At 38.5% G+C, this 27,306-nt stretch overlaps 1 protein-coding gene across 1 annotated transcript; it reads left to right on the top strand.

The window, feature by feature from the left end:
- Positions 1-525: 525 nt before the first annotated feature.
- PTCHD3 (patched domain containing 3) lies at positions 526-22,053 on the top strand. The gene is given in 12 exon segments (XM_026000786.2): positions 526-694; positions 3,842-3,894; positions 9,306-9,389; positions 9,391-9,505; positions 9,508-9,600; positions 9,603-9,920; positions 11,277-11,406; positions 18,622-18,767; positions 20,559-20,597; positions 20,600-21,402; positions 21,404-21,446; positions 21,449-22,053. Coding segments are annotated over 12 exon segments (2,598 nt in total).
- Positions 22,054-27,306: the final 5,253 nt, after the last annotated feature.

Below are 27,306 nucleotides of genomic sequence, written 5' to 3'. Positions count from 1 at the left end.
CATGAACACACATCTTATTCTTCTTAGCTTTTCTCTCAACCTCTGAGCCCACAATTTTTTAAACATTTCCTTAGAGCTTCCTTTTATTACATCGTCCATAACAAGACACCTGCTATTCTTTCCTTTGTAACTTTTAGCAATTTAATGGCACCATGTGTGAATGTGATTGACAAAAAGGGTATAGGGTATTGTTAAAATTATTTTTTGTTGTTTTTTCAAGTTCTAGATTATTAATCAAGTCATTTATTTTAATTCTCATTATTATTATTTAAGACGAAGGTATGTTTTTTTCCAAAGTTATTGGCAAATTAACTTAAATCCTCTCCAAAATATTTAATGGTAATCCAGTGCAGAGGTAAAATCAAGATTATGAACACTCTTCTACCTTCCCTCTTACCCCAAATTCCTAGAAATGACAGGGAAAAGATTAAAATCTATAACAGTGCTGGAAAGCAAGAGAGAAGAAAAACTTTTGAGGCATTTCTAAGAGACAGAAAGGAGATAGAACTGGTGGAGGAAACAGCCATGGGAAAAACACAGAGGAAAAAAACTGCTGTGAAACTGGATGCTCTGCAAGTTTCTAAACTCAGAGGAGATGGGTGCAAGATGGATGCGAGGGAGATGGTTGGAGCCCCTTCCTCCTCCTGCAAAGACAAGGAGCAAGTATCTGAAGCATTTGCTCTAGGCTGGAGAAGTGAGTGTGGACAATTCAGCTGCCCCTTGCAAACAGTGTCAGTCAAGCAGAACAAAGCAATCCTTCCTAAGGCTATGAATGCCTACCATTCCTCATCTGGTAACACATCCTATTCCTTCTCCTCATCACTGGAGACAGATCTCAACAAATACAGTACCCAAACCCAGAACTGCCAAATATATGAGGAAAATAAGTATCATAAAAGAGATGTTCCAAACTTCATGAACAGAACCTAATACCAGAGGGAAAAAATGCTCAGTAGAAGGCCTAATAGAAGTGAAATTAATATCCTCAGAAGAACATTATAACTATGAAAAAAGAACAGGTCTTATAAAAATACAATTTTAGATCTTAAAAATAAAAAAATGTTATTATTATAATAAAACTCAGTATATTGACTGAATGATAGAATTGACACAACTGAAGAGCAAGTTAATAAGTGTTGTGCCCAAGACTGTGAATCCGAGAAACCACCAAGGAGCCGACACCGATGCAAGTACATGAGGGTTTATTTACAAGCTCGAGCTTGGTCCAAGTATACTCCATACAGCAGAACAGGGGCTTGGACCCCGAGACTAAGAAGCACAGCAGTGTTATAGGGGCCATTGGCTTGAGATTGTAACAACGCAGAAATTGTGCAAAGCAGATTGTACAGTCATGTCGGTCCACACGCAGGTGGCCAATTGAATCATGATTCACCCTATAGTGACCATTTGAACTAGCCTATTATTCTGGTTAGAATTGGGATGCAGGTTTGGCGGGCAAAAGAGGGGTTTTCATTCCTTGGCTGGTTAAAGGTCAGAGGTCCTGCATTCCTAAGTGTGCTGGTTTCTGATAAGGGTGTGCTTAACAGCTAAACTAGGGTGAGGGAGTGCCTTAAACAATAGGCAGGTCGTGTGAGGGTTTTACATGAGATGGCGGGTATAGCACAAAATGGAGTTAGTCCTGCTCTGCTTGTCCAGGGGTAGGGGATTTTTGTTAGATTTCCTGGGTCCCACATTCCCCCCTTTTTCAGAGGATCCTTTGCAGGACCCAATCATGGGTCCTGGGCCCCTGTTGACAAAGGCAATGGTCTTAATTTTTCTCGGCCTCCACATAAGCTGATTACCCAGCTCAGAATGAATGGATAGGAAGGATGACAAAAGTTGAAGCTTGAGAAGGGGGTGCCTGGGTGATTCAGCTGGTTAAATGTCCGACTCTTGGTTTCAGCTTAGATCATGATCTCAGGGTCATGAGCCCACATGTGGCACCAGTGCTCAGCACAGTCTGCCTGAGATTCTCTCTCTCTCTCTCTCTCTCTCTCCCTCTGCCCCTCCCCCTACTCTGTCTCTCAAATAAATACATCTTAAAAAAAATTGAGGCTTGAGAGAAAGTCCCAGAAAATCCTTCATCTATCAAATATGAGTTCCAAGTTAAAAAGAGAAAGAGGACTGAAAAAAAAAAAGTAATATAAGTAATGACAGGAAAACATCAAAAGTGAGTCTCCAGATTTAAAGGGATTATTAAAAATTAAGCAGGATGAAAAACAACCATAGATATTAAAGAGGTTCAAAACAAGTCTCCCCAAAATGTGTCATTTGGGCACATGGACTATTTTAAACTGAAAACAATCAAGACCAAGAAAACTCAGGAAAAATTCTTACTGCTCCCTTAACTACCTGAAAGAATTTAGACAGAGTCCTAGCCCAGAAAGACAACTATTATCAGGAATAATTTTTTTATTATTATTATTGGAGTTCAATTTGCCAAAATATAGCATAACACCCAGTGCTCATCCCATCAAGTGCCCCCCTCAGTACTCATCACCCAGTCACCCCCACCCCCCACCCACCTCCCTTTCCACCACCCCTTGTTCGTTTCCCAGAGTTAGGAGTCTCTCATGTTCTGTCTCCCTTTCTGATATTTCCCACTCATTTTTTCTCCTTTAGGAATAATTTTTTTTAATCTTAGTGACAGATCTGTATGGCAGGGCAAACATCTAACTGCCAAACATCTTTTTTCCTTATTGTCCTGTGAATCATCCTCCTCCCTTTGAAGCCCCAGGTCCCTGTCCCATTCCTTAGCTGAAGATGGCATATAAACAGGAACTGCCCAGCTTGACCTTATGTCTCATATTCTTACAGCCCCTCTCATAAATATGTAATCAAATTTGTTTTCTCCTATTAATCTATCATATGTTAATTCAATTATGAGACCAGTCAAATAACCTTGAAGAGTAGAAGAAATTTTTTTCTCCCCAATATGTTCTTATGAAATGAAAAAAAAAAAAAGAATAATATCTTAAAAGCTTTCAAAGAAGAAATATAGTTATCTGCAAAGAGGATCCAATTGGTATTAAATTTTACTATAGCAATCCTGGATACAAGAAGTCGATAAATTAAATTTTCAAAGTAGCAAATGAAAATATAAATTTGAATCTAAACAACAAAATATTCACCAGTAACAGGATGATTAGATGAGATACAGTACATTCATATTATGAGCTATGATTCAGCAGTTAATCATAACGCCATCTCTAAGACATATTGTTAGTGAAAAAGTAAGTTGCAGAAAGATATATGTCAATCATGGTTCAACCAGAGAAACAGAATTAGTAAGAAATATGTAATAAGAGATGGATCACAAAAACTTGTCTCATGCAATTATCAAGGCTGGCTAGGCAAGCTGGAAAATCACAGGGCATTAGGAAGGGAGTAATCTACATCTGTCAGTTGCAAGCTGAAACTCATGCCCCCAGACAGAATTTTTTCTTAAGAAAAGACTCAGTTCTGTTAAGACCTTTCAAATTGGGTTATCTGGGATAATATCCCTTCCTAAATCAACTGGTTATGGACTTTAATCACATCTTCAAAGTACCTTCAAAGCAACACCTAGATAGGTGTTTGATGGAATTATTAGGAACCATATAACCTCGCCAAGTTGACACATAAAACCAACCATCATGCATGTGACTTTACATACACATTTGTATTATGATACAGATGCACTGCTGCACGGTGTGTGCATGTGTGTGTATGTGTGTATGTAGACAGAGAGTTCAGAAAGGATGCACATCAACTTGATAACAATAGGACAGAGTAAAAATTGGCAAGTTGAAAAGTAAAGTGGTGTAGGGCAAAGAGGAGATTCACCTTTTACTCTTTATAGTTCTGGTGGGGGATACTGATAATGAGGCAGACATGGATGTGCAGGAGCAGGAGGTAAATAAGAAAGTGCCGAGCCTTTGGTTTACTTTTTCTGTGACTCTAAAATTACTCTAAGAATTAATTTCTATTCTTTTTCTAAGATTTTATTTTTTATTTTTATTTTATTTTATTTTTTTAAAGATATTATTTATTTATTTGAGACAGAGTGAGAGAGAAGAGCATGTGTGCATAAGCAGGGTGAGGAGCAGAAAGAGAAACAGACTCCCCATGGTGCAGGGAGCCCAATGTCGGGCTCAATCCTGGAGCTCTGGGATCATGACCTGAGGCAAAAGCAGACACTTAACTGACTGAGCCATTCGGGTGTTCCTTTTTAATTTTTATTTATTAATATTTTAGAAAGAGTGTGCACAAACGGGGGTGGGGAGAAGCAGAGGGAGCAGGAGAAAGAGAATCTTAAGCAGGCTCCATGCCTCAATCTCATGACCCTGAGATCATTACCTAAGCCAAAATCAGGAGTCAGATGCTTAACTGACTGATCTACCCAGGCACTCAGAAGATTTTATTCTTAAGCAATCTCTACACCCAACAGGGGACCTGAACTCACAACCTTGAAATCAAGCGTTGCATTTCCCACTGACTAAGACAACCAGGTGACACTCTGTTCTTTTTTTAAATGACAGATTACCAGAAAAAAAGTAGCAATCAGGTTGGTAGCAGAGCTCTCATCAGCAAGAATAAATGCTGAAAGGTAGTAGGAAAGTATCTTTAATATACCTAAGGTAAAGAACTCATAACATAGAATTCAATATATAATAAATTATCATTCAAAAGGAAGATAAGTCAATATATATTCAAGTATGAAAGGGGCACCTGGGTGGCTCAGTAGGTTACGTGTCTGCCTTCAGCTCAGGTCATGATCTTAGGGTCCTGGGATCCTGAGCAGGGAGCCTGCTTCTTCCCTTTCCTCGCCCAGATGGTGTGTGATCTCTTTCTTTCTTTCTCTCTCTCTCTCTCACTCACTTTCTCTCTCAAATAAATAAATATTTTTTAAAAAGTTTGAAAAACCAAGAGTTTACTCCTCACTGGCATTTGTGAAGAAACTACTAAAGAATATGCATCAGCCATAGAACTGAGTCAGAGAAGGAAAGAGGAAATTCAACAGGTGAGCAAATTCATTTGAAAACCATAGCTAAACTAAATGAAGTATTGAGTGTGAAAAAAATAATCACAGTATGAGGTGTCTGGTGGCCCAGTTGGTTAGGTGTCTAACTCTTTCTTTTGGCTCAGGTCATTATCTCAGGGTCCTGGGATCAGGCTCCACACTCAGTGAGTAGTCTGCTTGAGGATTTTTCTCTCCTTCTTCCCTCTGCCCCTTCCTCCATTCTCTCTCTCTCTCTTAAATAAAAATAAATACATCTTAAAAGAAAAAAAATAACAACAGTAATTTTCACAGATGTTTAAAAATTGGAAAATTCTAGATAACAATACTCAGAAAGCTGATGGCAGGGTAGTTCAAATTGAAATAAAAAATTAAAAATATTTTTGTTGCTTTTGGAAAAGAATAGTTAATACCCTTAGAACTTGTTGGAAAGGGGTGCCTGAGTGGCTCTATTGGTTAAGAGCCTAACTCTTGATTTTGACTCAGTTCATCATCTCAGGCTTGTGAAACTGAGCTCCGAGTCAGGTTCCCCACTCATCAGGGAGTCTGCCTCTCTCCCTCTTCCTCTCCTTCTACCCCTCCCCCTGTATGTGAACTCACTCTCACTCTCTCTAAAATAAATATATAAATCTTAAAAAAAGAAAAGAATTTGTTAGAGAAATGTAAAACTAAGATACATGTTGAAAATTTAAGAGTAAAAAAAAAATAAAAAAAAATAAAAGAAGAGAAAATTTAAGAGTAATTTTTAAAACAAGCCATGAGAATTAAGAAAAAATGTAGTACTCCAACAATAAAAGCAGGAATAAAAGTAGAAAAAGAAAGTGGGAATAAAAGCTTGACAAAAAGACGACATAAAATAGGGTACATTCTAGGGAAATTAGTAAATTCTTGAAAATTTCTCTTTAGAACACTATCCATCAAAACCTACAGTCATTAATCCAGTACATAAGTGAAAATTCGTAGTTTTAAATGCACTTATTATAAAATAGGAAGCAGTCAACTTAAGTTAGAAAAAGAATTTAAAAAGTTGGAAGAAGGAAATAAAGGCAAAGATAGAAATTTAAAAAAACAATGATCAAAGAATTTTAAGATAGAGTTAAACTGCAAAATCAAAACCGGCTTCTCTTAAAATATTAAATATTTTTTTTAAAAAGTGCTTTAAAAGCCTTCCTAAGGAAAAAGAAGAGTAAACACAAATTAATAATAGGAATGGAAAAGGGGTCATAAATACAGATAAAAAATAGTTTTTTTTTAAATTTTAAAAAATACATGAAAATGTTCTGGCAATTTAAAAATTAGTGACATAAACACATTTTTAGAAAAATTATCAAGTTGGCTTGAGAAGAAATTTAACACCTGATTCACCTTATACTACCAAAGAAATTTAATTGGTTGGTAAAAATTTCCATCTCTTAATAGACCCAGATAAGTCACAGGAGAGAACTCCCAAAAAACAAAAGCCCAGGACCAGACAGCTTCACAGGCAAATTCTACCAAACATTTAAGGAAGACTTAATGCCTATTCTTCTCAAACTATTCCCAAAAATAGAAAGGGAAGGAAAACATCCAAATTCATTACTATGATCTAGTAATTACACTACTGAATATTCACCCAAAAAATACAAAAGCACTAATTCAAACGGATACATGCACCCCTATGCTTATTGCAGTATTATTTACAATAGCGAAAATACAGAAGCAGACCAAGTGTCCATATATACATGAAATGAAATGTTATATATAATGGAATATTATTTATAATGGAATATGATTCAGTTGTAAAAAGAATGAAATCTTGCCATTTGCAATGACATGGATGGATCTAGAGAGTACAATGCTAGGCAAAGCAAAATAAGTCAGTCAGAGAAAGACAAATACCCTATGACTTCACTTATATGTAGAATTTTATAAAGAAAACAGACCAGCAAAGGAATAAAAAAAAGAGAGAGAGAGAGAGAGAGTAATCAAGAAACAGACTTTTAACTATAAGAACAAACTGATGGTTACCAGGTTGGTACCTGGTGTCTCAGAATACAGGCATCTGAGCAGACCCTACAAGATGCATGGAATATATTTCAGCCATTATGTCTGCCATATTTGAGTGATATAATTCCTAGAGCTGTGGAAAGACAATCAGGACCACCTAAATTATGACTAACATTAGAGTGTCCTCTGAGTATCAAATGCAGGGATGAATAAGATGCAGTCCTTGTCTCTAAGAAGCACATAGTCAAGTGTTGGAAACAGACTATCATGTAACTAACAGCTAAAAGAGAAACATCTTGTAAATAAAAATGGGCAAAAAAAAAATTAATAAAACATTTAAAATAATGGGCAATTGCCCTTAATTTATGCCAAACTGACTTTGGCTAACCTGAGAGAATGGGACTTAGAAAAGAAGAAACAGGGGCAAGAGAAAAAAATGGGTCACGGGGGCTGCCAAAGAAGAGCTGGGGAATAGAAGGAAATGGAATCTATATAGTGATGAGAGATGAAGAAAAGGTAACATTTTGTCTGATTCATTTTATCTAGACTGAAGGTGGATAAGAAGCAGACTAGATAAAATTTTAAGTTTTACACTATATTCTTAAATTCCCAATACCCACCACCCCCTTCTCATCCAGAAGGCATTTTCTAGAGTATGGAGAATCCTATCCTGACCAAGTAGACACCATTCTCAGGTTAAAGGCCAGAGGGTTGTCTGCATTGAAAGGATTTAAGAGACTTATCACTCAGGACAGACAAGTCACTTCTCAGCCATGTTACAGCTGCACGGAGTAGTCTGGAGTTCTGAAACAAATATGAAAGGGTTTCACAACTCAAAAATAGCAGATGAGCTCATATTAAAAATGCCAAATTCCTTTTATGGAAACTGGTGGAAAATACTTAATAGTGGTATTTTTGATTGACATTCTAAACTCATACAAACATTAGTAATCTAGATAACTAGAATAGTAAAATAAAATAATCTAGAATCAATCATCTAGAATGAAGAAACTAGATAAAATCAAATCCCGAGGCACATATTTTTCTATAGAATTTGGTACTTCACAGTGGCTGATTTATGAGCAATTGTAGAAATTTAGTGGTTGTATTTTGAGATTTAAAAAACATAAGTTGATGCTGTGCTAAAGAAATACTGTAAAGAGGTCCTGTGTTTGGTTTTGAACTAAGAGGTCCTGTGTTTGGTTTTGAACATTACAGATTACTTGCGATCACCCTCCCTCTAACATTTCATCCTAAAATCTTTAGGAGGCCAGCTGAGCCCTTCTCTTCATAAGGTAGATACAGTTTGGCAAATGGAAATCCCAAATCAGTTCCTCCATTTAAATGTGCTACAGATGCCACTAGATTTATAGCACACCAACCATAAACGCAGCATGTAACTAGGACTTGCAACATGCAGATAAAGGAGAAAAGGAATCCTCAGGCCCACTGACCATAACTTTTAAAATAGACAACAGGTGCCACCTTGTGGTTATTAAGGCCACTCTTAAACAATGACTTTCTGGAAAGCCAACTTAACGAAATCACCTATTTGTTTCTCCTCTAAAATGCTGTTGAAGATACCTCCCTTATACTCTTGGACTTGGTACTCTTGCAGTCTGGAGATTTCATTAACATTCTCTATCTACCCACATAAAAACACCATCACTATTCATGCTAAGTAACTGCCAACCATGGCAAACGTGGCAAACAATTTTCCTAACTCTGGGAACCTCTCTCCACCTGCCTTTCAGTTACCTGCATGTTAAAAGGTAGGTGAGGATTTCCATTGAAATGGTGACATGAACCCAGGGGTCCCTCCATCCTGGGAGCTGTGGAACAGACCAAAGATAAACCTATCCTCACTTTTCATTCTACACACTTACTTCTGACTTTCTACAAGGGGAATGTATCTGTTACGTTTGTAGTTAATACAATATAATAAGGTGTACCAGGTTCACCTTACCCAAGAAGTGTGTTACTGGATGGTCTCCAGAAAGATTAGCATGTGTGTGTTGGGGGCGGGGGGTAAGGGGTGGGGTGACAAGTCAAATTTCCCCAATAAAATATGTGAGTCTTGTAGAACCGGCACGCATCTCACGCAGCATTAAGAAGTGTTTCTGGCGGGGATCCGTGGGTGGCGCAGCGGTTTAGCGCCTGCCTTTGGCCCAGGGCGCGATCCTGGGGACCCGGGATCGAATCCCACGTCGGGCTCCCGGTGCATGGAGCCTGCTTCTCCCTCTGCCTGTGTCTCTGCCTCTCTCTCTCTCTCTCTCTCTCTCTCTGTGTGACTATCATAAATGAACAAAAAAAAAAAAAGAAAGAAAGAAAAGAAAACCTCGAGGAGCAGTACACCCCCATGGGGCGCCCGGCCAAGGCTGAGCGGCGCTTTGTGCAGGGGCATTTTCACCACCAACGACTCTTACGGATTCTCCAACTCCAGGAAGAGCACCGGGGTCAATTTTGTCTCCACCCTAGTGGTTTCCGGCACTGCCTCGCTGCTGCAACAAGAAATCTTAGAATAATTAGTACATTGGACACCATGGTGCAGGATCTGTATGTGGCCAAGGAAAAGGGGACCCAGATTGGCTACGTTGGGGTGTGCGCTAAATACCAGGGGCCTGCGTGCCCTCCATCCCTCTCCTGTCCACCTGGCGCATGAACAAGGACCTTGACCTGACAAACATCACTTTCCCGGTCTTCAGCCTATCGGGTCAGCCCATCTACCTGGCTGGCACCATTGGAGGAACACTTTTAGGCAAGAGGCCGGGAAGGAACCAATTATTCGTGAAAGGCAAAGCCATGTGGCTGCTGTACTACCTGAAAACTGAGGATGTGAAGGACAATGAGCTTAGCAAGATGTGGTTGATCCATTTCCTGAACCAATCTAACAACATTGAAAAGAGTTTGGCCTCAAAGAAGATCCAGGTACCTGGTGGCTGGGTTTTATAGGGAGGCCAGGGAAACGTGGGAGGGATAATAACACTTTTTCTGAGGACCATAGCAGTGGCACTTCCTGATAATTTGGTGGAGCCCTTGACCTGAAGCACGGAGTGCTCTACTCCATTCGGTACTTAATCCAATTTCTTTAATCTCACACATCAAAGGATGCCACAAATCTTAACTCCTTAGTAATAATCTGGTGTAAAACACAAATCCCACATCCTCAAGGCCGGTGTGTTCGGTACAGGCATCGACTATCAGGTTTTCTAGTCAAATTATGTTGAAATTCCTACTCTTTGTTAAAGTCTTTGCTGTTTGGGGGAGCCTCCTAAAACTAGTTTGAAGTTCACTAAGATGCAAAAACATAGACACCTGAGTGGCTCAGTGGTTGAGCATCTGCCTTTGGCTCAGATCATGATCCCAGGGACCCTGGATGGAGTCCGCACCAGGCTCCCCACAGGGAGCCTGCTTCTCCCTTTGCCTATGTCTCTGCCTCTCTCCCTGTGTCTCTCATGAATAAATCAATCAATAATTTTTTTTTTTAATGCAGAAACAAACCTTTAAGCAGAAGCTCCATGGTGTCTTTGAAAAGATAACTAGCTCAGCATTTTCCAAGTAAGTTATAGCATAGTGCCAGGCACATGCTAGCTACTCTGTAATTGTTGGGCCAGCAAGCCTGCTAATACTTGTGAGTAAGCCTGGTCAAAGTGAGAAAACTACTAGAAAAAAAGCCCTTGAACACCAGATCTTTCTGAAATATCAATGCAGTTTAAAAAGCCCTTGAATACCATATGTTTCTGAAATATCAATGCAATTAAATAGACAACAGCCTAATAAAAACTTAGAAAAAGTGACAGTTTCTGTAGTTATTAATGATTCATAGTCTTATATAGAACTCAGGTTTTGAGTTCTGAGGAACTGAGAACTCAGGAGTTTTCAACTTTGGGTTTTTGCAAGAAACTGGAAAGCAGGCCAGATTTGTGGGAAGAAGCAAATCCATATTGTCTATTCTAAAGTCATAATTCACTTACTGATATTTTACTAAATTTTAACATTTCAATCAATAAGCGATAGCATTTCAATAGTGTTTGTAACTCACACACACATATTGGAATTAAAAGTTATTTATTGGAGTATATTTTTTTGGCAGATGGTCTACTTTATTTTTTTTTATTTTTTTATTTTTTTAAAGATTTTATTTATTCATGAGAGACACAGAGACAGAGGCAGAGACAGAGGCAGAGGGAGAAGCAGGCTCCATGTAGGGAGCCTGATTTGGGACTCAATCTGGGGTCTCCAGGATCATGCCCTGGGCCGAAGGCAGGCACTAAACCGCTGAGCCACGCAGGGATCCTGATGGTCTACTTTACATCACTTTCTAGACAACTGGAGTTTGAAGCAACCTCTATGACAGTGATCCCCTTGTTTCATGTGGCATACCTTCTAATCATATTATTTACAATCACATCATGCTACAGGTAAAACAGTTTTATTATTGGTTTTTAACTCTTTTTAAAAAATCTTTGTGTGTGGGAAAATACATAAAAAAGATATAGAATATGCCATTTCAATAATTTTTAAGTGTATAATTCAGTGGTATCAATTACATTAACGCTGTTGTGCAGCCATCACAGCTATCTGTTTCTAAATATTTTCCATCATCCCAAACAGAATTTGTATAAGCATTAGGCAGTAACCCTCCATGGCACCCACCTCCCAGTCCCAGTTAACCTTTCTCTACCTTTTATCCCTATGAATTTGCCTATTCTAGAGATTTCTATAAATGGAATCATACAATATTTGTTCTTTAGTGACTGGCTTATTTCACTTAGCCTAATGTTTTCAAGATTCAACTATGATGTAGCATGTATAAAAACATTCCTTTTTGTGACTAATAATTCATCACATATATATACATATATACATACAGCACTGTTTATCCACTTATCTGTTGATGGGCACTTGGAATGTTTCCTCCTGTTGGCTATTGTGAATAATGTTGTAATGAATACTGGTGTACAAATATTTGTTTGAGCTCCTATTTTCAATTATTTTTAATATATACATAGGAGTTGAATTGGTGAGTTATATGATAATTCTGTTTTTAGTTCTTTGAAGAACCGCCACACTGCTTTCCATGAAGGCTACCTCATTTGTATCTTACCAAGCAATGTATAAGGGTTCCAGTTTCTCCACATCCTCACCAACACTTGTTACTTTTTGTTTTATTGATTAAAGCCATCTTAGCAATGGCAAAGTAGTGGCAAAGTACTCAACTAATAATGTTGAGGGTCTTCCTGTGCTTATTGGCCATTTGCCCATCTTCTTTGGAGAGAAGTCTGTGTAAGTCCTTTGCCCATTTTTAATTGGGTTGTTTGTCTTTTTGTTGTTGAGTCCTGTTATTGATGAGTAGTTTGTGTGTTTTGGAAATTAAACCCTTATCAAATATATGATTTGTAGGGGTGCCTGGGTGGATCAGTTGGTTGGGTGTCCAGCACTTAGTTTCAGCTCAGGTCACAGTCATTCTCAGGGTCGTAGATCAAGCACCAAATTGGGCTCAGTGATAGGCATGGCACTTGCTTAAGATTCTCTCTCTCCCTCTCTCTCTCTCTCCCCGCCCCCTATGCTCTCTTCTCTCTGTCTCTCAAATAGAGAAATAAACCTTTCTTTTAAAAAAAAAAAAGTCTTTCATCTCTTTGGTTTATTAAATTTATTTCTAAGTATTTTATTCTTTTAGATACTAAGTGGAATTGCTTTCTTTCATTTTTTAATTGTTTATTGCACATAGATAGAAACACAACTGATTTTTCTGTGTTGATCTTGAGCAGCTTTGCTCAATTTGTTTATTAACTCTATTAGTTTTATTGTGGATTCTTTGGAACATTCATGGGTAGAATCATGTAATCTGTAAAAAGGAATAGAATTCCTTTTATTTCTATTTCTTATCTAATTTATCTGGCTAGCACTTCTACTTCAGTGTTGAATGCCATTGGTGAAGGTGGGCATCTTTATCTTGTTCCCAATTTTAGAGGGAAATCTTTGTCTTTCACTATTGAGTATAACATTAGCCATGCAGTTTTCATAAATGCCCCTATCATTTTGAGGAAGTTACCTTCTATTCCTTGTTTTTTTAGTGTTTTCATCATATGGGTATTGGATCTTGTCAAATGCCTTTTCTGCATCTACGGAGATGATCGTGTGGCTTTTAAACTTTTGTTCTATTAGGGTGCTATATTACATTGATTGATTTTCCCATGTTGACTCATTCTCGCATTCCTGGAATAAATCCCACTTGTTCATGATCCCTTCAATGTGCTATTGAATTGGCTTTGCTAGAATTTTATTAAGGATATTTGCATCCATATTCAAAAGAGATATTGATTTGTAGTTTTCTTCTTTTAGTGTTTGTCTGGAATTGGTATTACTGTAATGCTGGCCTCGTAGAATGAGTTATGAAGTATTCCTTCCTTTTCAATTTTTTGGAAGGATTGGTGATAATTCTCCTTTTGTGTTTAGTAAAATTTACCAGTGAAGCCATCTGGTCTTGGACTTTTCTTTGTTGGGAGGTTTCTGATTACTGATTCAATCTTTTCACTTGTTACGTGTCAAGATTTTCAGTTTTATCTTGAGTCGGTTTAGGTCATTTGTATGTTTCTAGAAATTTGTGCATTTCATCTAGGTTATCTAATTTGTTGGTTAAGTTGTCTATAGTATTTTTTATAATCCTTTCAAGTTCTCTAAGGTCAGTAGTAATGTCTTCATTTTCATATCTGATTTAGTTATTTGTATCTTCTTTTTTCTTTGTCACTCTAGATGAAGGTTTGTCAATTTGCTGATTTTTTAAAATAACCAACTTTTAGTTTTACTGGTTCTCCATTGTTTTTTATTCTCAATTTTATTTTTCTCTATTCTGATCTTTTCATTTCCTTCCTTCTGTTAGCCTTGGGTTTTGTTTTGTTTTGTTTCTATTTCTACAAGATGTCTAGTGGCATAAGATGATTTAAGAACTTTTTTCTTTTTTAATATATGAATTTATCTGTGAGCACTGGTGTTGCTACATCCCATAAGTTAGGGTATGCTGCATATTTGTTTTCATCTGTAGCTAAGTATTTTCTAATTCCCTATGTGATTTATTCTTTGGCCCATTAGTTATTTAATAGTGAGTTGTTTAATTTCCATATATTTTGAATTATCCAGTTCTCCCTCTATTATTAATTTGAAGCTTCATTCCATTGTTGGTTGAAAAGATACTTGTAATTCCAATATTTTTACATTTTCAGACTTGTTTTGTAACCTAACACATGATCTATTCAACAGAATGTTTCATGTGCACTTGAGAATAATGTATATTCTGCTATTGTTGGGTTGAGTGTTCTATATAACTCTGCAAGGTCTAACTGATTTATAGTGTTGTCCATTTCTTCTCTTTCTTTATAGATTATCTGCCTAAATATTTTATCCATTATTGAAAGTGGTATATTGAATTCTCCAGCCAATATTGTAGAGCTATCTATTTTTCTCTACAAGTGTGTCAATATTTGCTTCATGTATTTTGGATCTCTATTGGCAGTGCATGTGTGTTTGTGGTTTTTATATATTCTTGATGAATTAGTCTTCTTATCAATATATAATATCCTTACTTGTCTCTTTTTTTAAAAAGGTTTTATTTATTTATTTGAGAGAACAGCACAAGCCCAGGGGAAGGGGAGAGGCAGAGGAAGACTCAGCAGGGAGTCTGACATGGGGTTCAATCCCAGGACCCCAGGATCCTGACCTGAGTCAAAGGCAGGTGCTTAACTGACTGAGCCACCCAGGCACCCCCTTCTTTGTCTCTTTTACACATTTTAAGAATAAAGTCTATTTTGTCCTGTATCAGTATATCCAGATAGAACTAAGCAAGAAGTCCTTATTTCTATTATAAGTTTGAACTGGCACTTTTAACTATATAAAAAAAATTAATCTCTAATTTATTTAAGTATCTCCATTGTTCTGGAGTGGGGTTTTACCTTGCAAGCACTTAAAAATTGTTATCTAAGCATTAGGGTTATTTCGGGTTCTTGTAATCAGAAAGCTAGAATATGAAAAATATCAGCAAAGAAAAGAACTTAGGTGTAGAAAGAGCCCCACAGATTGTATCACTCCAGTGATTCTCACAGGAAAGTCACTCTAAACCCACATATTCCAAGGCCCTGACCTATTGAATCAAGTCTCTGGGGGTTTAATTTGAAAATTAACATTTCAAAAACTTCTCTAGTTCATTATCATGTGTAGGTTGGTTTAGGAACAAATGATGTCATTCAACTCTAGATTTTAAGAGACAAATGAGGCTTAGGTAGGTGAAGGGAGTTAAACACAATGGGTAACTCTTTAGAGTCAACTACCTCACAACTTTGTTTTTCTGGAACAAAAGCCCACATCCTGTAGAAAACAAACAAACTAAAAAACTAGAAGTAAGGGTAGGAGGGAAGGAGGAAAGAACTATGGGGAGGGGAAGAGACAAAACTCAATCTTGTTAAAGTCAGTAGAGCAAAAAATAAAGTTAACCTAGCATGGAATCTATAAGGCACCAACAACTGGTTTGTCAAAAATTTTTCTACTAGCTAGTTGGTTCTGAAGATACAAATTTCTATCAATTCCTGCTTATCTTTACACATGATTATGGACAGTAATACAGAAAATCTTGTACCAAAGGCAATTATAAAATGATTTATATTTCTTTCTCTTTGAAGGCTTTATGTTTATCTAACCAACATACTGAACACTAGAACTCATGAAGTATAAGCATAAAGCAACTTTATTTTTGTCTCCCTTTGTTCCCGTTGAGTCTTGTAGGTAAAGCAAGCTCTTCCTCTGCCCCATGAAAACTCAGGTAGGCCCTGTGACTTTTGTGATCATTCTTAGGTAAGACTAAATCCTCCAGTCAGAATTAAAATGTCCATCTCCATGTCCATGTAATAAACAAAAGTGATAACTTGATTTGAAGCTAAGGATTCCCCACCCCCACCCCCACCCCAGCACTCTTAGCTGGAGCATGCTGCTTAGGATAGTCCTTCATGGAGAAAAAAAGGGACTCCCCAGCCCTCTTCTATCATTTCTCTTCCTACTTCCTGTCTTGCTAAGCTGACTTCTGGGTTGGAGCATGCCCAAGGAGAAGAGGAAAGGGAGCAGGAAATTTCTTAAGGCACAGATGCTGCCATGATGGTTCAATATGTGCCTTCTCTGGGCTCAAAAATAAAACTGATTCTTCTGTGAGTGTGTTAAATTTCTTGGACATCTTGCACTCCTACCTACCTCTCTGTTATCACTGAAAATCTCTTGTCTATGTTCTGGGCAGGACCTCCTAGACAGTCCCAAAGACACTGGCCATTCTGCTTGTCTCATATACCTGTATATGAAGGTTATTCCTTGTATACACTCATTTGCCTCCCGTAGAGCCTTTATTTGAACACATTTTAGGGTTTATTTTTTTTTAAGATTTTATTTACTCATCACACACACACACACACACACACACACACAGGCAGAGACACAGGCAGAGGGAGAAGCAGGCCCCATGCAGGGAGCCTGATGTGGGACTCGATCCTGGGTCTCCAGGATGGGCGCTGGGTCAAAGGCGGCACTACACCACTGAGCCACCGGGGCTGCCCATTTTTAGGGTTTATACTTATTTTCTTCATAATGAAGTTATATGAACAATAGTAAGACTTTATCAAATTTATGCTCTAATGTGAACCTCATTCTATAGTAAGTAGTGGTCTATTGAGCTTCTAGACTGTTTCAAAATTGTCTAGCATTTTGGAAATGACAAAACTTATATCAAATATTTCTGAAACAATCTGGAAAATCTTTCTCTTCTCAAATACACTGTAAACTATTGTTTACTCATGGGAGACATCATTACCTTTCAAGGAAGATGTGGATCTCTCACCAAACATACAGGTTGTTTTCTAAGAGCAATAATTTCTAATTTACCCCTTCCCTGCTAAATGAATAAAAATTTCAGAAGATTGACCATTTTGCTGCCAGTAATCCCCAAATTGGCCTGAGCACTGGAATCATATGAGGAAAGTTTTAGACATATAGATTCTGCAGCTTCACTATAAACCAACTGAATCAGGATCTGCATGGCTGGATTCCAGGAATTCTAAAGTTCTAAAACTCTTCCAAGTAATTTTGATAAACTGCTTAAAACAAAATCCTTCTTGGGGACTGGAATACAGTGTTCCACTTCCAAATCTTTTCTTCCATTGTCTATTGAACATTAAAATAAAGGTCACTGAGAGAAAGTCAACTCAGCAACTAATCAAAGTAAAGTCATACTTCCCTATCTGAAAAATTTACACCAAAAAACCCAGAAACTTGAAAGAGAGAATGGAAATAAATGTGTTATATGTAACATTTATCCTCATTAATCTTTCTGATTTCGAAGTTCATCTTTGTTATTTCATATTTTAAACTGCTATAAACCAGTATTTTTTTTAAAAGTATTCATTATCAAATTTTATTCTAACAAACCAATTTACTTTTTGAAGATTTTATTTATTTGACAGAGAGTAAAGCAGGGAGTAGGGTCAAAGGGAGAAGGAAGTTCCCCACAAAGCAGGGAGCCCAATGTGGGGCTCAATCCCAGGACCCCAAGATCATGACCTGAACTGAATTCAGGTAGACACCCAACTGACTGAGCCACCCAGGCACCCCAAAAGCAATTTACTTTTGCTGGAATTTTGTATGTATGGTTGATTTGGGGCCCTGAATTTAACTCCTAGCACTAGTGTGTTGAAAAAAGGTGAGCCATGATTATGGTGTAGAAAATCTTTTCATAATAATAAAGTTTCATTATTTTACTGTTACTATAGTAAAAGGTCTTTGGTCATGTTCTTGCTGTATTAGAATCAGTGCTTCCATTTCCATAGTTGACTCTCCTAGTTTTCAATCCAAACTTAGTTTCTCTCTCTTCCTAACAATGTCTAGAGACAAGGATCAGTGATTTGTTTTAAAGCAGTTAAGAAACAAGTGAAATAGAGGGATCCCTGGGTGGCACAGTGGTTTGGCGCCTGCCTTTGGCCCAGGGCGCGATCCTGGAGACCCGGGATCGAATCCCACATCAGGCTCCCGGTGCATGGAGCCTGCTTCTCCCTCTGCCGATGTCTCTGCCTCTCTCTCTCTCTCTCTGTGACTATCATAAATAAATAAATAAAAATTTAAAAAAAATTTAAAAAAATTAAAAAAAAAAGAAAGAAACAAGTGAAATATAAAAGCAGAGATTGTTGTCAATATTTTAATATGTAATGTTGTGGTTTTGGGGTACCCTCTCTGCTTTGGCTTGTCCTCCCCTTGCTGTTGTGTTCCATTTACACCTTTTGAAGAGCAGTGAGGAATTAACCATCTGAAGTGATTTCATATATCTTTGTGGTTCTGCACTGCCAGTCAGTGGAGTAGTGCTTGCTCAGTCGCAGAAGAATCACCCAGGAAGTTTGGTAAAAGTATAGACAACTTTTCTGTTCCCTCTCTGCTTTTTCCCACGTGGTCTGGGATAGTGCCCAGGAATTAAAGGTCTCCATTAGACAATTATGAGAATTATTGCCCAAGGGCTTTATGAAGAGGTGTCCAAGTCGAGAATGTTATAAACTGATGGAATTTCAGTATGGAAGCTACCACCACAAATCCCGTGATTTTTCCCTCCAAATTTACAGGTATGACTGTGTACAAAACAAAATATGGGCTGCAGCCTTTGGGGTGATTTCTGTTTCCTTGGCAATGGTGAGTGGCTTTGGCCTGATGTTATATATTGGGGTGCCATTTGTGACCATAGTTGCAAATTCACCATTTCTTATTCTAGGTGAGTAAAACAAACCATGACGCTACACATTGTGTATGTGAGGGTGTGGGGTAGATAAGGGAAGGAGTTAATGTTAGATTAAGCAAAATAATTACATTTAGGTGGCTCTATGGATCCAAAATGAGGTGACAGGAAAGAAGAAAATCAAATTGAATTATGTATCTCTCGAGTTGGCAAAATCAAGTACCCCAAATGGGAATATACAGACAAGGGACATGAACAGGCAGTTCACACACACACACACACACCAAAAATCCAAAATATGATTTTGGGGGATTTTTGGTCACCCACTATTCCCCACAGCCATTAAAAACTATTGTTAAAGTGTATATAATTGATTTAATGTAAACCAGTATCCTATAGTCTGTGTATTCATAGGAGTGTGAATGACTGTGTGTGTGTGTGTGTGTGTGTGTGTGTGTGTGTGTGTGTGTGTGATTTAAGCAACTCAAGCAAGGAATGTGCGAGGACAATTTCTGAATAAGGTTCTATAATAAAACTAATTTTTAAATACCTAATAAATACCATGAGTTCATTCTTGGTCCTTAGTACTTCTGATTTTTCCCTTTGGTCCAGCTAAGTACAAATGAAGTCCTCAAAGCCAGTAGCTGTGGAATGTCAGGAGGCAGTTTATGACAGACTATATAGACTTGTGTTAATTTAGATCCTTCTACTTTCTTGATCATACCTATAGAACATCTGATCAAAGGCAAAGTTGCAATTCCTAGTACCCTCCCATGGAGAGAAGATCCTCCCAAACTGAAATTAAGATCAGCATTTTACTCCACTTTATATATTTACCTGTCTATTTTATTGAGTTTGTATCAATATACATGAGTGAAAGTAGTGTCAACTCCAGTAGAAAGCTTGAGGAGGTAAAATTTATCTGTGACATCTCATGCTGTCCTTGCTAATCCCCTTCCTTCTTTCTAGTTTTCCTTTCCTGGATTTCAGTGCTGATTTCAAAGTCCTCAAATGTTGTGTCCTCTATTCCAAGCCAGTCATGAAACATCCTTGTGGACAAGAATTACCTAGTGAGCATTAGTATGTAAAGGATTCTTAAGATGTACTTTTGGTGCATATGTCTGATCTCAGGAGTACTTGCATTTTAATAACAATGCCTTAACCTGGGAAAGTAAGTTTGAATGATAACATTCTGGGTATCAAAAACAGGCTAGTGGGAAAATGATGTGTGTGTCTGTGTGTGTGTGTGAACTACGTGGCGTCTCTCAAATCATTCCATATTGATAGTTAGATGCTTAACTGTAGAACAGTTGAGTCCAACTTCTATTTCAAGCAACAGAATGTTGGCTTGATGTGTTTGTGCATTTGTGTAAAACGGTTTATGAGAGAAAATGGTCCCTCAAATAATCCAGGTGGAATCAAAATCCATTGCTAATCCCGCTTTGCTCTGTCTGCCACTCCCTCTGCTTGTGCTCCCACTGATTGTGGCTGTCTCTCTCTCTCTCTCTCTCTCTCTGTCAAATCAGTAAATAAAATCTTTTTAAAAAACTAAAATAAGACACCCTAAATGAAGACTCAGAGTAGAGTATCCAGGCTATGTACAGATAATGGGAGTGTGTTCAGAGCACAGAGTTATCACAGAGGAAGGGATGAATTCTGTTGTGGATTCAGAGGCAATCAGAGAAAGCAATGGGGAAAGTAGTACCAAAGCACAGACTGGGCAAGATACATAAGACCTTAAGAGATGGACAGAGAGGAAGGTTTGAGCTTATGTGTCTCATTTTTAACAGATATTAATACATATAAAGATTGTTGTTGTTTTAATAGGTGTTGGGGTTGATGATATGTTTATAATGATTTCTGCCTGGCCAGTGCCAAGGAGAGCATGAGCCAGAGGCTTTCTACTGTCTATTCCAAGGTGGCGGTGTCTATAACATTTACCACCATTTCCAGTGTTCTGGCCTTCTATACAGGGATTATGACCTCTTTCAGGTCTGTACAGTACTTTTGCATCTATACAGGAACAACCTTGCTCTTTTGTTATTTTTATAACATCACCTGTTTTGGAGCATTTATGGCCCTGGATGGTAAAAGAGAAATAGTCTATCTACACTGGTTTAAAGAGGCAAAAACTCCTAACCAAAAATGTTTTTCATTAAGATCCTGCTGTCTCCCATGTGATTCTCTCCCACATGAACAAGAAACTGATACCCATCCAATGAATTTGTTCTTTCAAGACTATTTTGGCCCTTTTCTCACATGCACTGAGTCCAAATTTTTTGTAGTGCTTATATACATTTTGTACATCATATTTAGTATTTATGGTTGTTTCCAACTACAGGAAGGTTTAGACCTTCGAAATTTGGCAAGTGATGGTTCCTACAACACACCACATTTTAATGTAGAAGAAGACTATTTTTCAGAGTTTGGTCCAAGGGTTATGGTTATTGTTACTGAAACTTTTGACTACTGGGATGAAGATGCTAGGCAAAAGCTGGAAAAATGACTGGCAGATTTGGAAAACAGTGACTATGTAGATAAAAATCTTATAGAATTTTGGTTATGAGAGTATGTGCAATATATGGAAAACAGCAGACAAAATGTAAATGATAAGGATACATTTATGAACAGTTTGCCTACTTTTTAAACAAATTTTCCACTTTTTATGTATTGATATTAATATCTCATCATCAAATGAAATCATTTCTTCCCGGGGCTCATTCAGACTGTGGATGTTTCTTCTTCAACCAATAAAAAGTAGATGTTACTCCAATTACGAAGCAGAGCTGAAAAATGCGAAATTCCACTAATGGTGTATAACCAGGCATTCATATATTTTGATCAGTACACTGCAATATTAGAAAACACTGTTCGAAATGTCGTTGCATCAGCTGCTATGTTCATTGTTTCCTTTTTGTTAATTCCTCATCCACTGTGTTCCTTGTAGGTAACTTTTGCTATTGCTTCTGTGATTGTGGGAGTAACAGGTTTCATGGCATTCTGGAATGTCAATTTTGATTCCATATCCATGATTAATCTTGCTATTTGTATAGGGTTTTCGTTCAATTTTTCTGCACACATTTCTTATGCATTTGTTTCCGGTTCTAAGCCCTCAGTAAATCAAAAAACAATTGAGGCATTGTATCTGCTAGGCTACCCAGTGTTACAAAGTGCACTTTCAACAGTAATAGGGGTGTGTTTTTTTATATCTGTAGCTAAAGCATACACCTTCAGGACATTTTTTAAGATTATGTTTCTTGTTATGCTATTTGGGGCTGCTCACGGCCTAATTTTTATCCCAGTATTCTTAACCTTTTTTTGAAGGTTTGTTTGAATATACACTAACAAATCAAACACCAATTATAAAATTCCTGATTGCCACAATCCAATCTGATAAAAAATGCACTATTAGAAATAGTCAATAAACTAAAAAAATAAAGGCATGTTTCCTTGGCTTGGAAATCCCATTTTAAAATGTTATTTAAAATATCCTGAGAAAAGTTAGTCTTACATTAAAATATCTTTACTAAATTAGGAAGTGTTGTCATCTTTATTATAGTCTGTACTATAAGCATAAGGTATGACTTTCCAATTATTTTTTTCCTTTTGTTTCATTGGTAGATGTTTTTGCCTGGGAGTTCAAGTATTTTATATACTATAATATAAATGGAATATTATTTTCATTGTACTTCCTATTTCATTACTATGTAAAAGTACAACTTATTATTTATTCTCCAAGACTGGAGGTTCATATGCATTTTTTAATGGTGTATATTGATAAATTGAAGTTTTTAAAGGTTTTTTTTGTGTATATTTTTTATTGGAGTTCGATTTGCCAACATAGAGCAAAACACCCAGTGCTCATCCTGTCAAGTGCCCCCTCAGTGCCCATCACCCAGTCACCCCAACCCCCCACCCATCTCCCTTTCCAACAACACCCCTTGTTCGTTTCCAAGAGTTAGGAGTCTCTCACGTTCTGTCATCCTCACTGATATTTCCCACTTATTTTCTCTCCTTTCCCTTTTATTCCCTTTCACTAATTTTTATATTCCCCAAATGAATGAGACCATATAATGTTTGTCCTTCTCTGATTGACTTACTTCACTCAGCATAATACCCTCCAGTTCCATCCACGTGGAAGCAAATGGTGGGTATTTGTCGTTTCTAAAGGCTGAGTAATATTCCATTGTATACATAGACTGCATCCTCTTTATCCATTCATCTGTTAATGGACACCAAGGCTCCTTCCACAGTTTAGCTATTGTGGACATTGCTGCGATAAATATTTGAGTGCAGGTGTCCTGCCATTTCACTAAATCTGTATCTTTGGGGTAAATCCCCAGCAGTGCAATTGCTGGGTCGTAGGGCAGATCTATTTTTAACTCTTTGAGGAACCTCCTCCACATAGTTTTCCAGAGTGACTGCACCAGTTCACATTCCCACCAACAGTGCAAGAGGGTTCCCCTTTCTCCACATCATCTCCAACATTTGTTGTTTCCTGTCTTGTTAATTTTCCCCATTCTCACTGGTGTGAGGTGGTATCTCATTGTGGTTTTGTTTTGTATTTCCCTGATGGCCAGTGATGCAGAGCGTTTTCTCATGTGCTTGTTGGCCATGTCTGTGTCTTCCTCTGTGAGATTTCTGTGCATGCCATTTGCCCATTTCATGATTGGATTGTTTGTGTCTTGGGTGTTGGGTTTAATGAGTTCTTTATAGATCCTGGATACTAGCCCTTTATCTGATATGTCATTTGCAAATATCTTCTCCCATTCTGTAGTTTTGTCTTTTAGTTTTGTTGACTGTTTCTTTTGCTGTGCAGAAGCTTTTCATCTTGATGAAGTCCCAATAGTTCATTTTTGCTTTTGTTTCCCTTGCCTTCATAGATGGATCTTGCAAGAAGTTGCTGTGGCCAAGTTCAAAAAGGGTGTTGCCTGTGTTCTCCTCTAGGATTCTGATGGATTCCTGTCTCACATTTAGATCTCTCATCCATTTTGAGTTTATCTTTGTGTATGGTATAAGAGAATGATCTAGTTTCATTCTTCTGTACGTGGCTGTCCAGTTTTTCCAGCACCATTTACTGAAGAGACTGTCCTTTTTCCCGCAGATAGTCTTTCCTGCTTTGTCGAATATTAGTTGACCATAGAGTTGAGGGCCCATTTCTGGGTTCTCTATTCCATTCCATTGATCTATGTGTCTGTTTTTATACCAGTACCACACTATCTTGATGACCACAGCTTTGTAGTACAACCTGAAATCCGATATTGTAGTGCCCCCGGCTCTGGTTTTCTTTTTCAATATTCCCCTGGCTATTTGGGGTCTTTTTTGATTCCACACAAATCTTCAGATGATTTGTCCCAACTCTCTGAAGAAAGTCTGTGGTATTTGTATAGGGCTTGCATTGAATGTGTAAATTGCCCTGGGTTAGCTTAGACATTTTCACAATATTAATTCTTCCAATCCATGAGCATGGAATACTTTTCCATCTCTTTGTGGCTTCCTCAGTTTCTTTCAGAAGTGTTCTGTAGTTTTGAGGGTATATATCCTTTACCTCTTTGGTTAGGTTTATTCCTAGGTATCTTATGCTTTTGGGTGCAATTGTAAATGGGACCGGCTCCTTAATTTCTCTTTCTTCAGTTTCCTTGTTAGTGTATAGAAATGCCACTGATTTTGGGGCATTGATTTTGCATCCTGCCACATTGCTGAACTGCTGTGTGGGTTCTAGCAACGTTGGGGTGGAGAGTTTGGGATTTTCTAAGTACGGTATCATGTCATCTGCAAAGAGGGAGAATTTGACTTCTTCTTTGCCAATTTGAATGCCTTTTATTTCTTTTTTGTTGCCTGATTGCTGAGGCTAGGACTTCTAGTACTATGTTGAAGAGCAGTGGTGAGAGCGGACATCCCTGTCGTGTTTCTGATCTTAGGGCAAAGGCTGCCAGTGCTTCTGGGATTTTGAGAATGATATTTGCTGTGGGCTTTTTGTAGATGGCTTTTAAGATGCTGAGGAATGTTCCTTGTATCCCTACACTCTGAAGAGTTTGGATCAGGAGTGGATGCTGTATTTTGTCAAATACTTTCCCTGCAACTATTGAGAGGATCGTATGGTTCTTGTTTTTCCTCCTGTTGATGTGATCTATCATGTTGATTGTTTTATGAGTATTGAACCACTCTTGTATCCCGGGGATAAATCCCACTTGGTCGTGATGAATAATCTTCTTAATATTCTGTTGGATCCCATTGGCTAGTATCTCTATTCAACTTTCTTGGGTATCTTAAGCTTTTAGGACCTGTTGCTTGATAGTTTCCATTATATTTGGAAATATTTTAGCCTTTATTTCTTCAAATGTTTTTCTCCATATTGTCTCTACCCTCTCCTTCTGGAGATTAGAAAGATGTTCTTGCTATTTTTAGTTAGTGGATAAAGTTGTAATATTCTTCAAGTTTGCATTTTATCATTAATTAATTTGTTGACGCCTTCAATAGACTCTTCTCTATAGCCCATATATTATTGAAAAAACAGTCTTTCTACCTATGGTGAGATTCCTGTTAAGCTCAGAAATATTATACTATGGGACATTATTAATTATGCTTCTGTGTATGGATTTAAGCATTTCAGTCAATATATGTTAATCATTACTATCCCTTTTTATTTCATTGAGATTATCATTCTTATTTTTTCTTAAGATTTTATTTATTTATTCATGAGAGACACACAGAGAGAGAGAGAGGGAGAGACACAGGCAGAGGAAGAATCAGGCTCCATGCGGGGAGCCTGAGGTGGGACTGGATCCCAGTCTCCAGGAACACACCCTGCCTGAAGGCGGTGCTAAACCACTGAGCCACCTGGGCTGCCCGAGATTATCATTCTTAGACAAATATTTTTAATTTCTGCCTGATTAGATCTAAATTCTGCAGTCATGAAGTCTCTTGAGTCCTTTATGCTTTTTTCTAGAGCCACCAGTAGCTTTCTAATAGTGCTTCTGAATTGGGTTTCTGACATTGAATTGTAATCCAAATTTTGTAACTCTGTGGGAGAGAGGACTGTTTCTGATTCTTTCTTTTGAGGTGAGTTTTTCCTTCTAGTCATTTTGCTCAGTGCAGAGTGGCCAAAAACAAGTTTACTGGGAAAAGGAGAAAAAGAAGAGCAAAAGAAAAGAAAAAGAAAAAAAAGGGGGAGCAGAAGCAAACAGAAAGCAAAAAACAAGGGGAGAGTATCCTCTGATTCTATGTACTGTAAATACCTGGGCTTCCCCTGGAACTTTCCAGTGCTCTTTGGTCAATAACTTGCTTTTCCCCTGTCCTTCTAGCTGGTCTTCTGGGGGGAGGGGCCTGCTGTGCTGATTCTCAGGTGTGTGCACCTGGGGAAGCTCCCTTGCCCCCTGCCTGGTGCAGGGTTCAGTGCGAGCTGTTTATCCTGTGAGGCCCCTACCCAATCCCAGGTACAAGGTGACAGCAGGAGGAACAACAAGAGTGGCAGCGTCAGGTCTCCAGCCCTGGAGTCAGCTCCCGCAGTAACTATCACAGCTTGCGGTCCACAGGGGCCTGGATGCTCCGGGGCCGGGAGCACCGATCTGCACAGCTCGGGCCCCCTGGTGGCAGGAGCGTCCTTGCTGCCCTGAGTCCTCCCGGCCTCCGCCTGTCCCAGGAGGAGCGCTGGATCCTGGGCTGTGTCCCGGCGCCCTGGGCTCTGGGCCTGCGCCTCTAGAATCGCGCTCCCGGCCCCGCAGCCCCCTCGGTGCGGAGCCGCCACCCGAGCTGTTCCCGGGGCCCCGCCGGGTGCACGCTGCAGCCCTTTAGGGAGCTCGGCCCACAGTGTGTGGAGGGCTCTGCCCCAGAGTGCAGTTGCTTTGTCAGGACCCCCGGGAGCCTGAGGGTACCCCCTCCCCTCCTGGGATCCCGCCCGAGCTCGCTGCTAGCACCTTTCCCTCCGGGAAGATTGGTGAAGCTCCTGCTTCTTGGGACTGGGCTTTCCTGTCCTGGGGGCACTCGCTGCAAGGTCTTTGCTCGGTTCCTTGCGGGGCCCCTCCCCCTAGCATTTCAGGCTGTTCTCTCTTTAAATCTCAGGCCGAATTTGTAGGTTTTCAGGATGATTTGAAAGTTATCTAGGTAAGTTGGTGGGGACAGGTGACTTGGGGACCCTACTCTTCCACCATCTTGCCCATCCTCCCTTAGACAAATATTTTATAACACAAAACTCATCAAATAAGTTCTCACTGTATCTGATTATCTTGAATATTTGGCAAACAACTGGAGATGCTGCAAAATAATAGGTCTTTTCACTTTCATTCCATTCATTACAGAATGTAAGTTTATCCCTAAAATGGAAGCTCATTAAAAAATTCTTCTCTCGGGTTAAGAAACGACAAAGCACAATTGTAAAATCGCAAAATTAAATCAGGTACACTGTCTGAGCTCTCCTTGTTTGATTTGTCCATTTCCTTCCTCACCTTTGTAGTGACAAATTCAATGGCTCCCTATTCACACAGTTTCTTTTCAATAATTCCAATTTACTAAAGGTTTCAAAACTTTAAGTTTCTGTGGTCTTTCCTTCACTGAACACTTGATTAAGGATTCACAT

The sequence above is a fragment of the Vulpes vulpes genome, chromosome 2 (assembly GCF_048418805.1).
Source record: "Vulpes vulpes isolate BD-2025 chromosome 2, VulVul3, whole genome shotgun sequence".
NCBI classification, from domain to species: domain Eukaryota; kingdom Metazoa; phylum Chordata; class Mammalia; order Carnivora; family Canidae; genus Vulpes; species Vulpes vulpes.
This window is presented reverse-complemented; position numbering and strand designations above follow the sequence as displayed.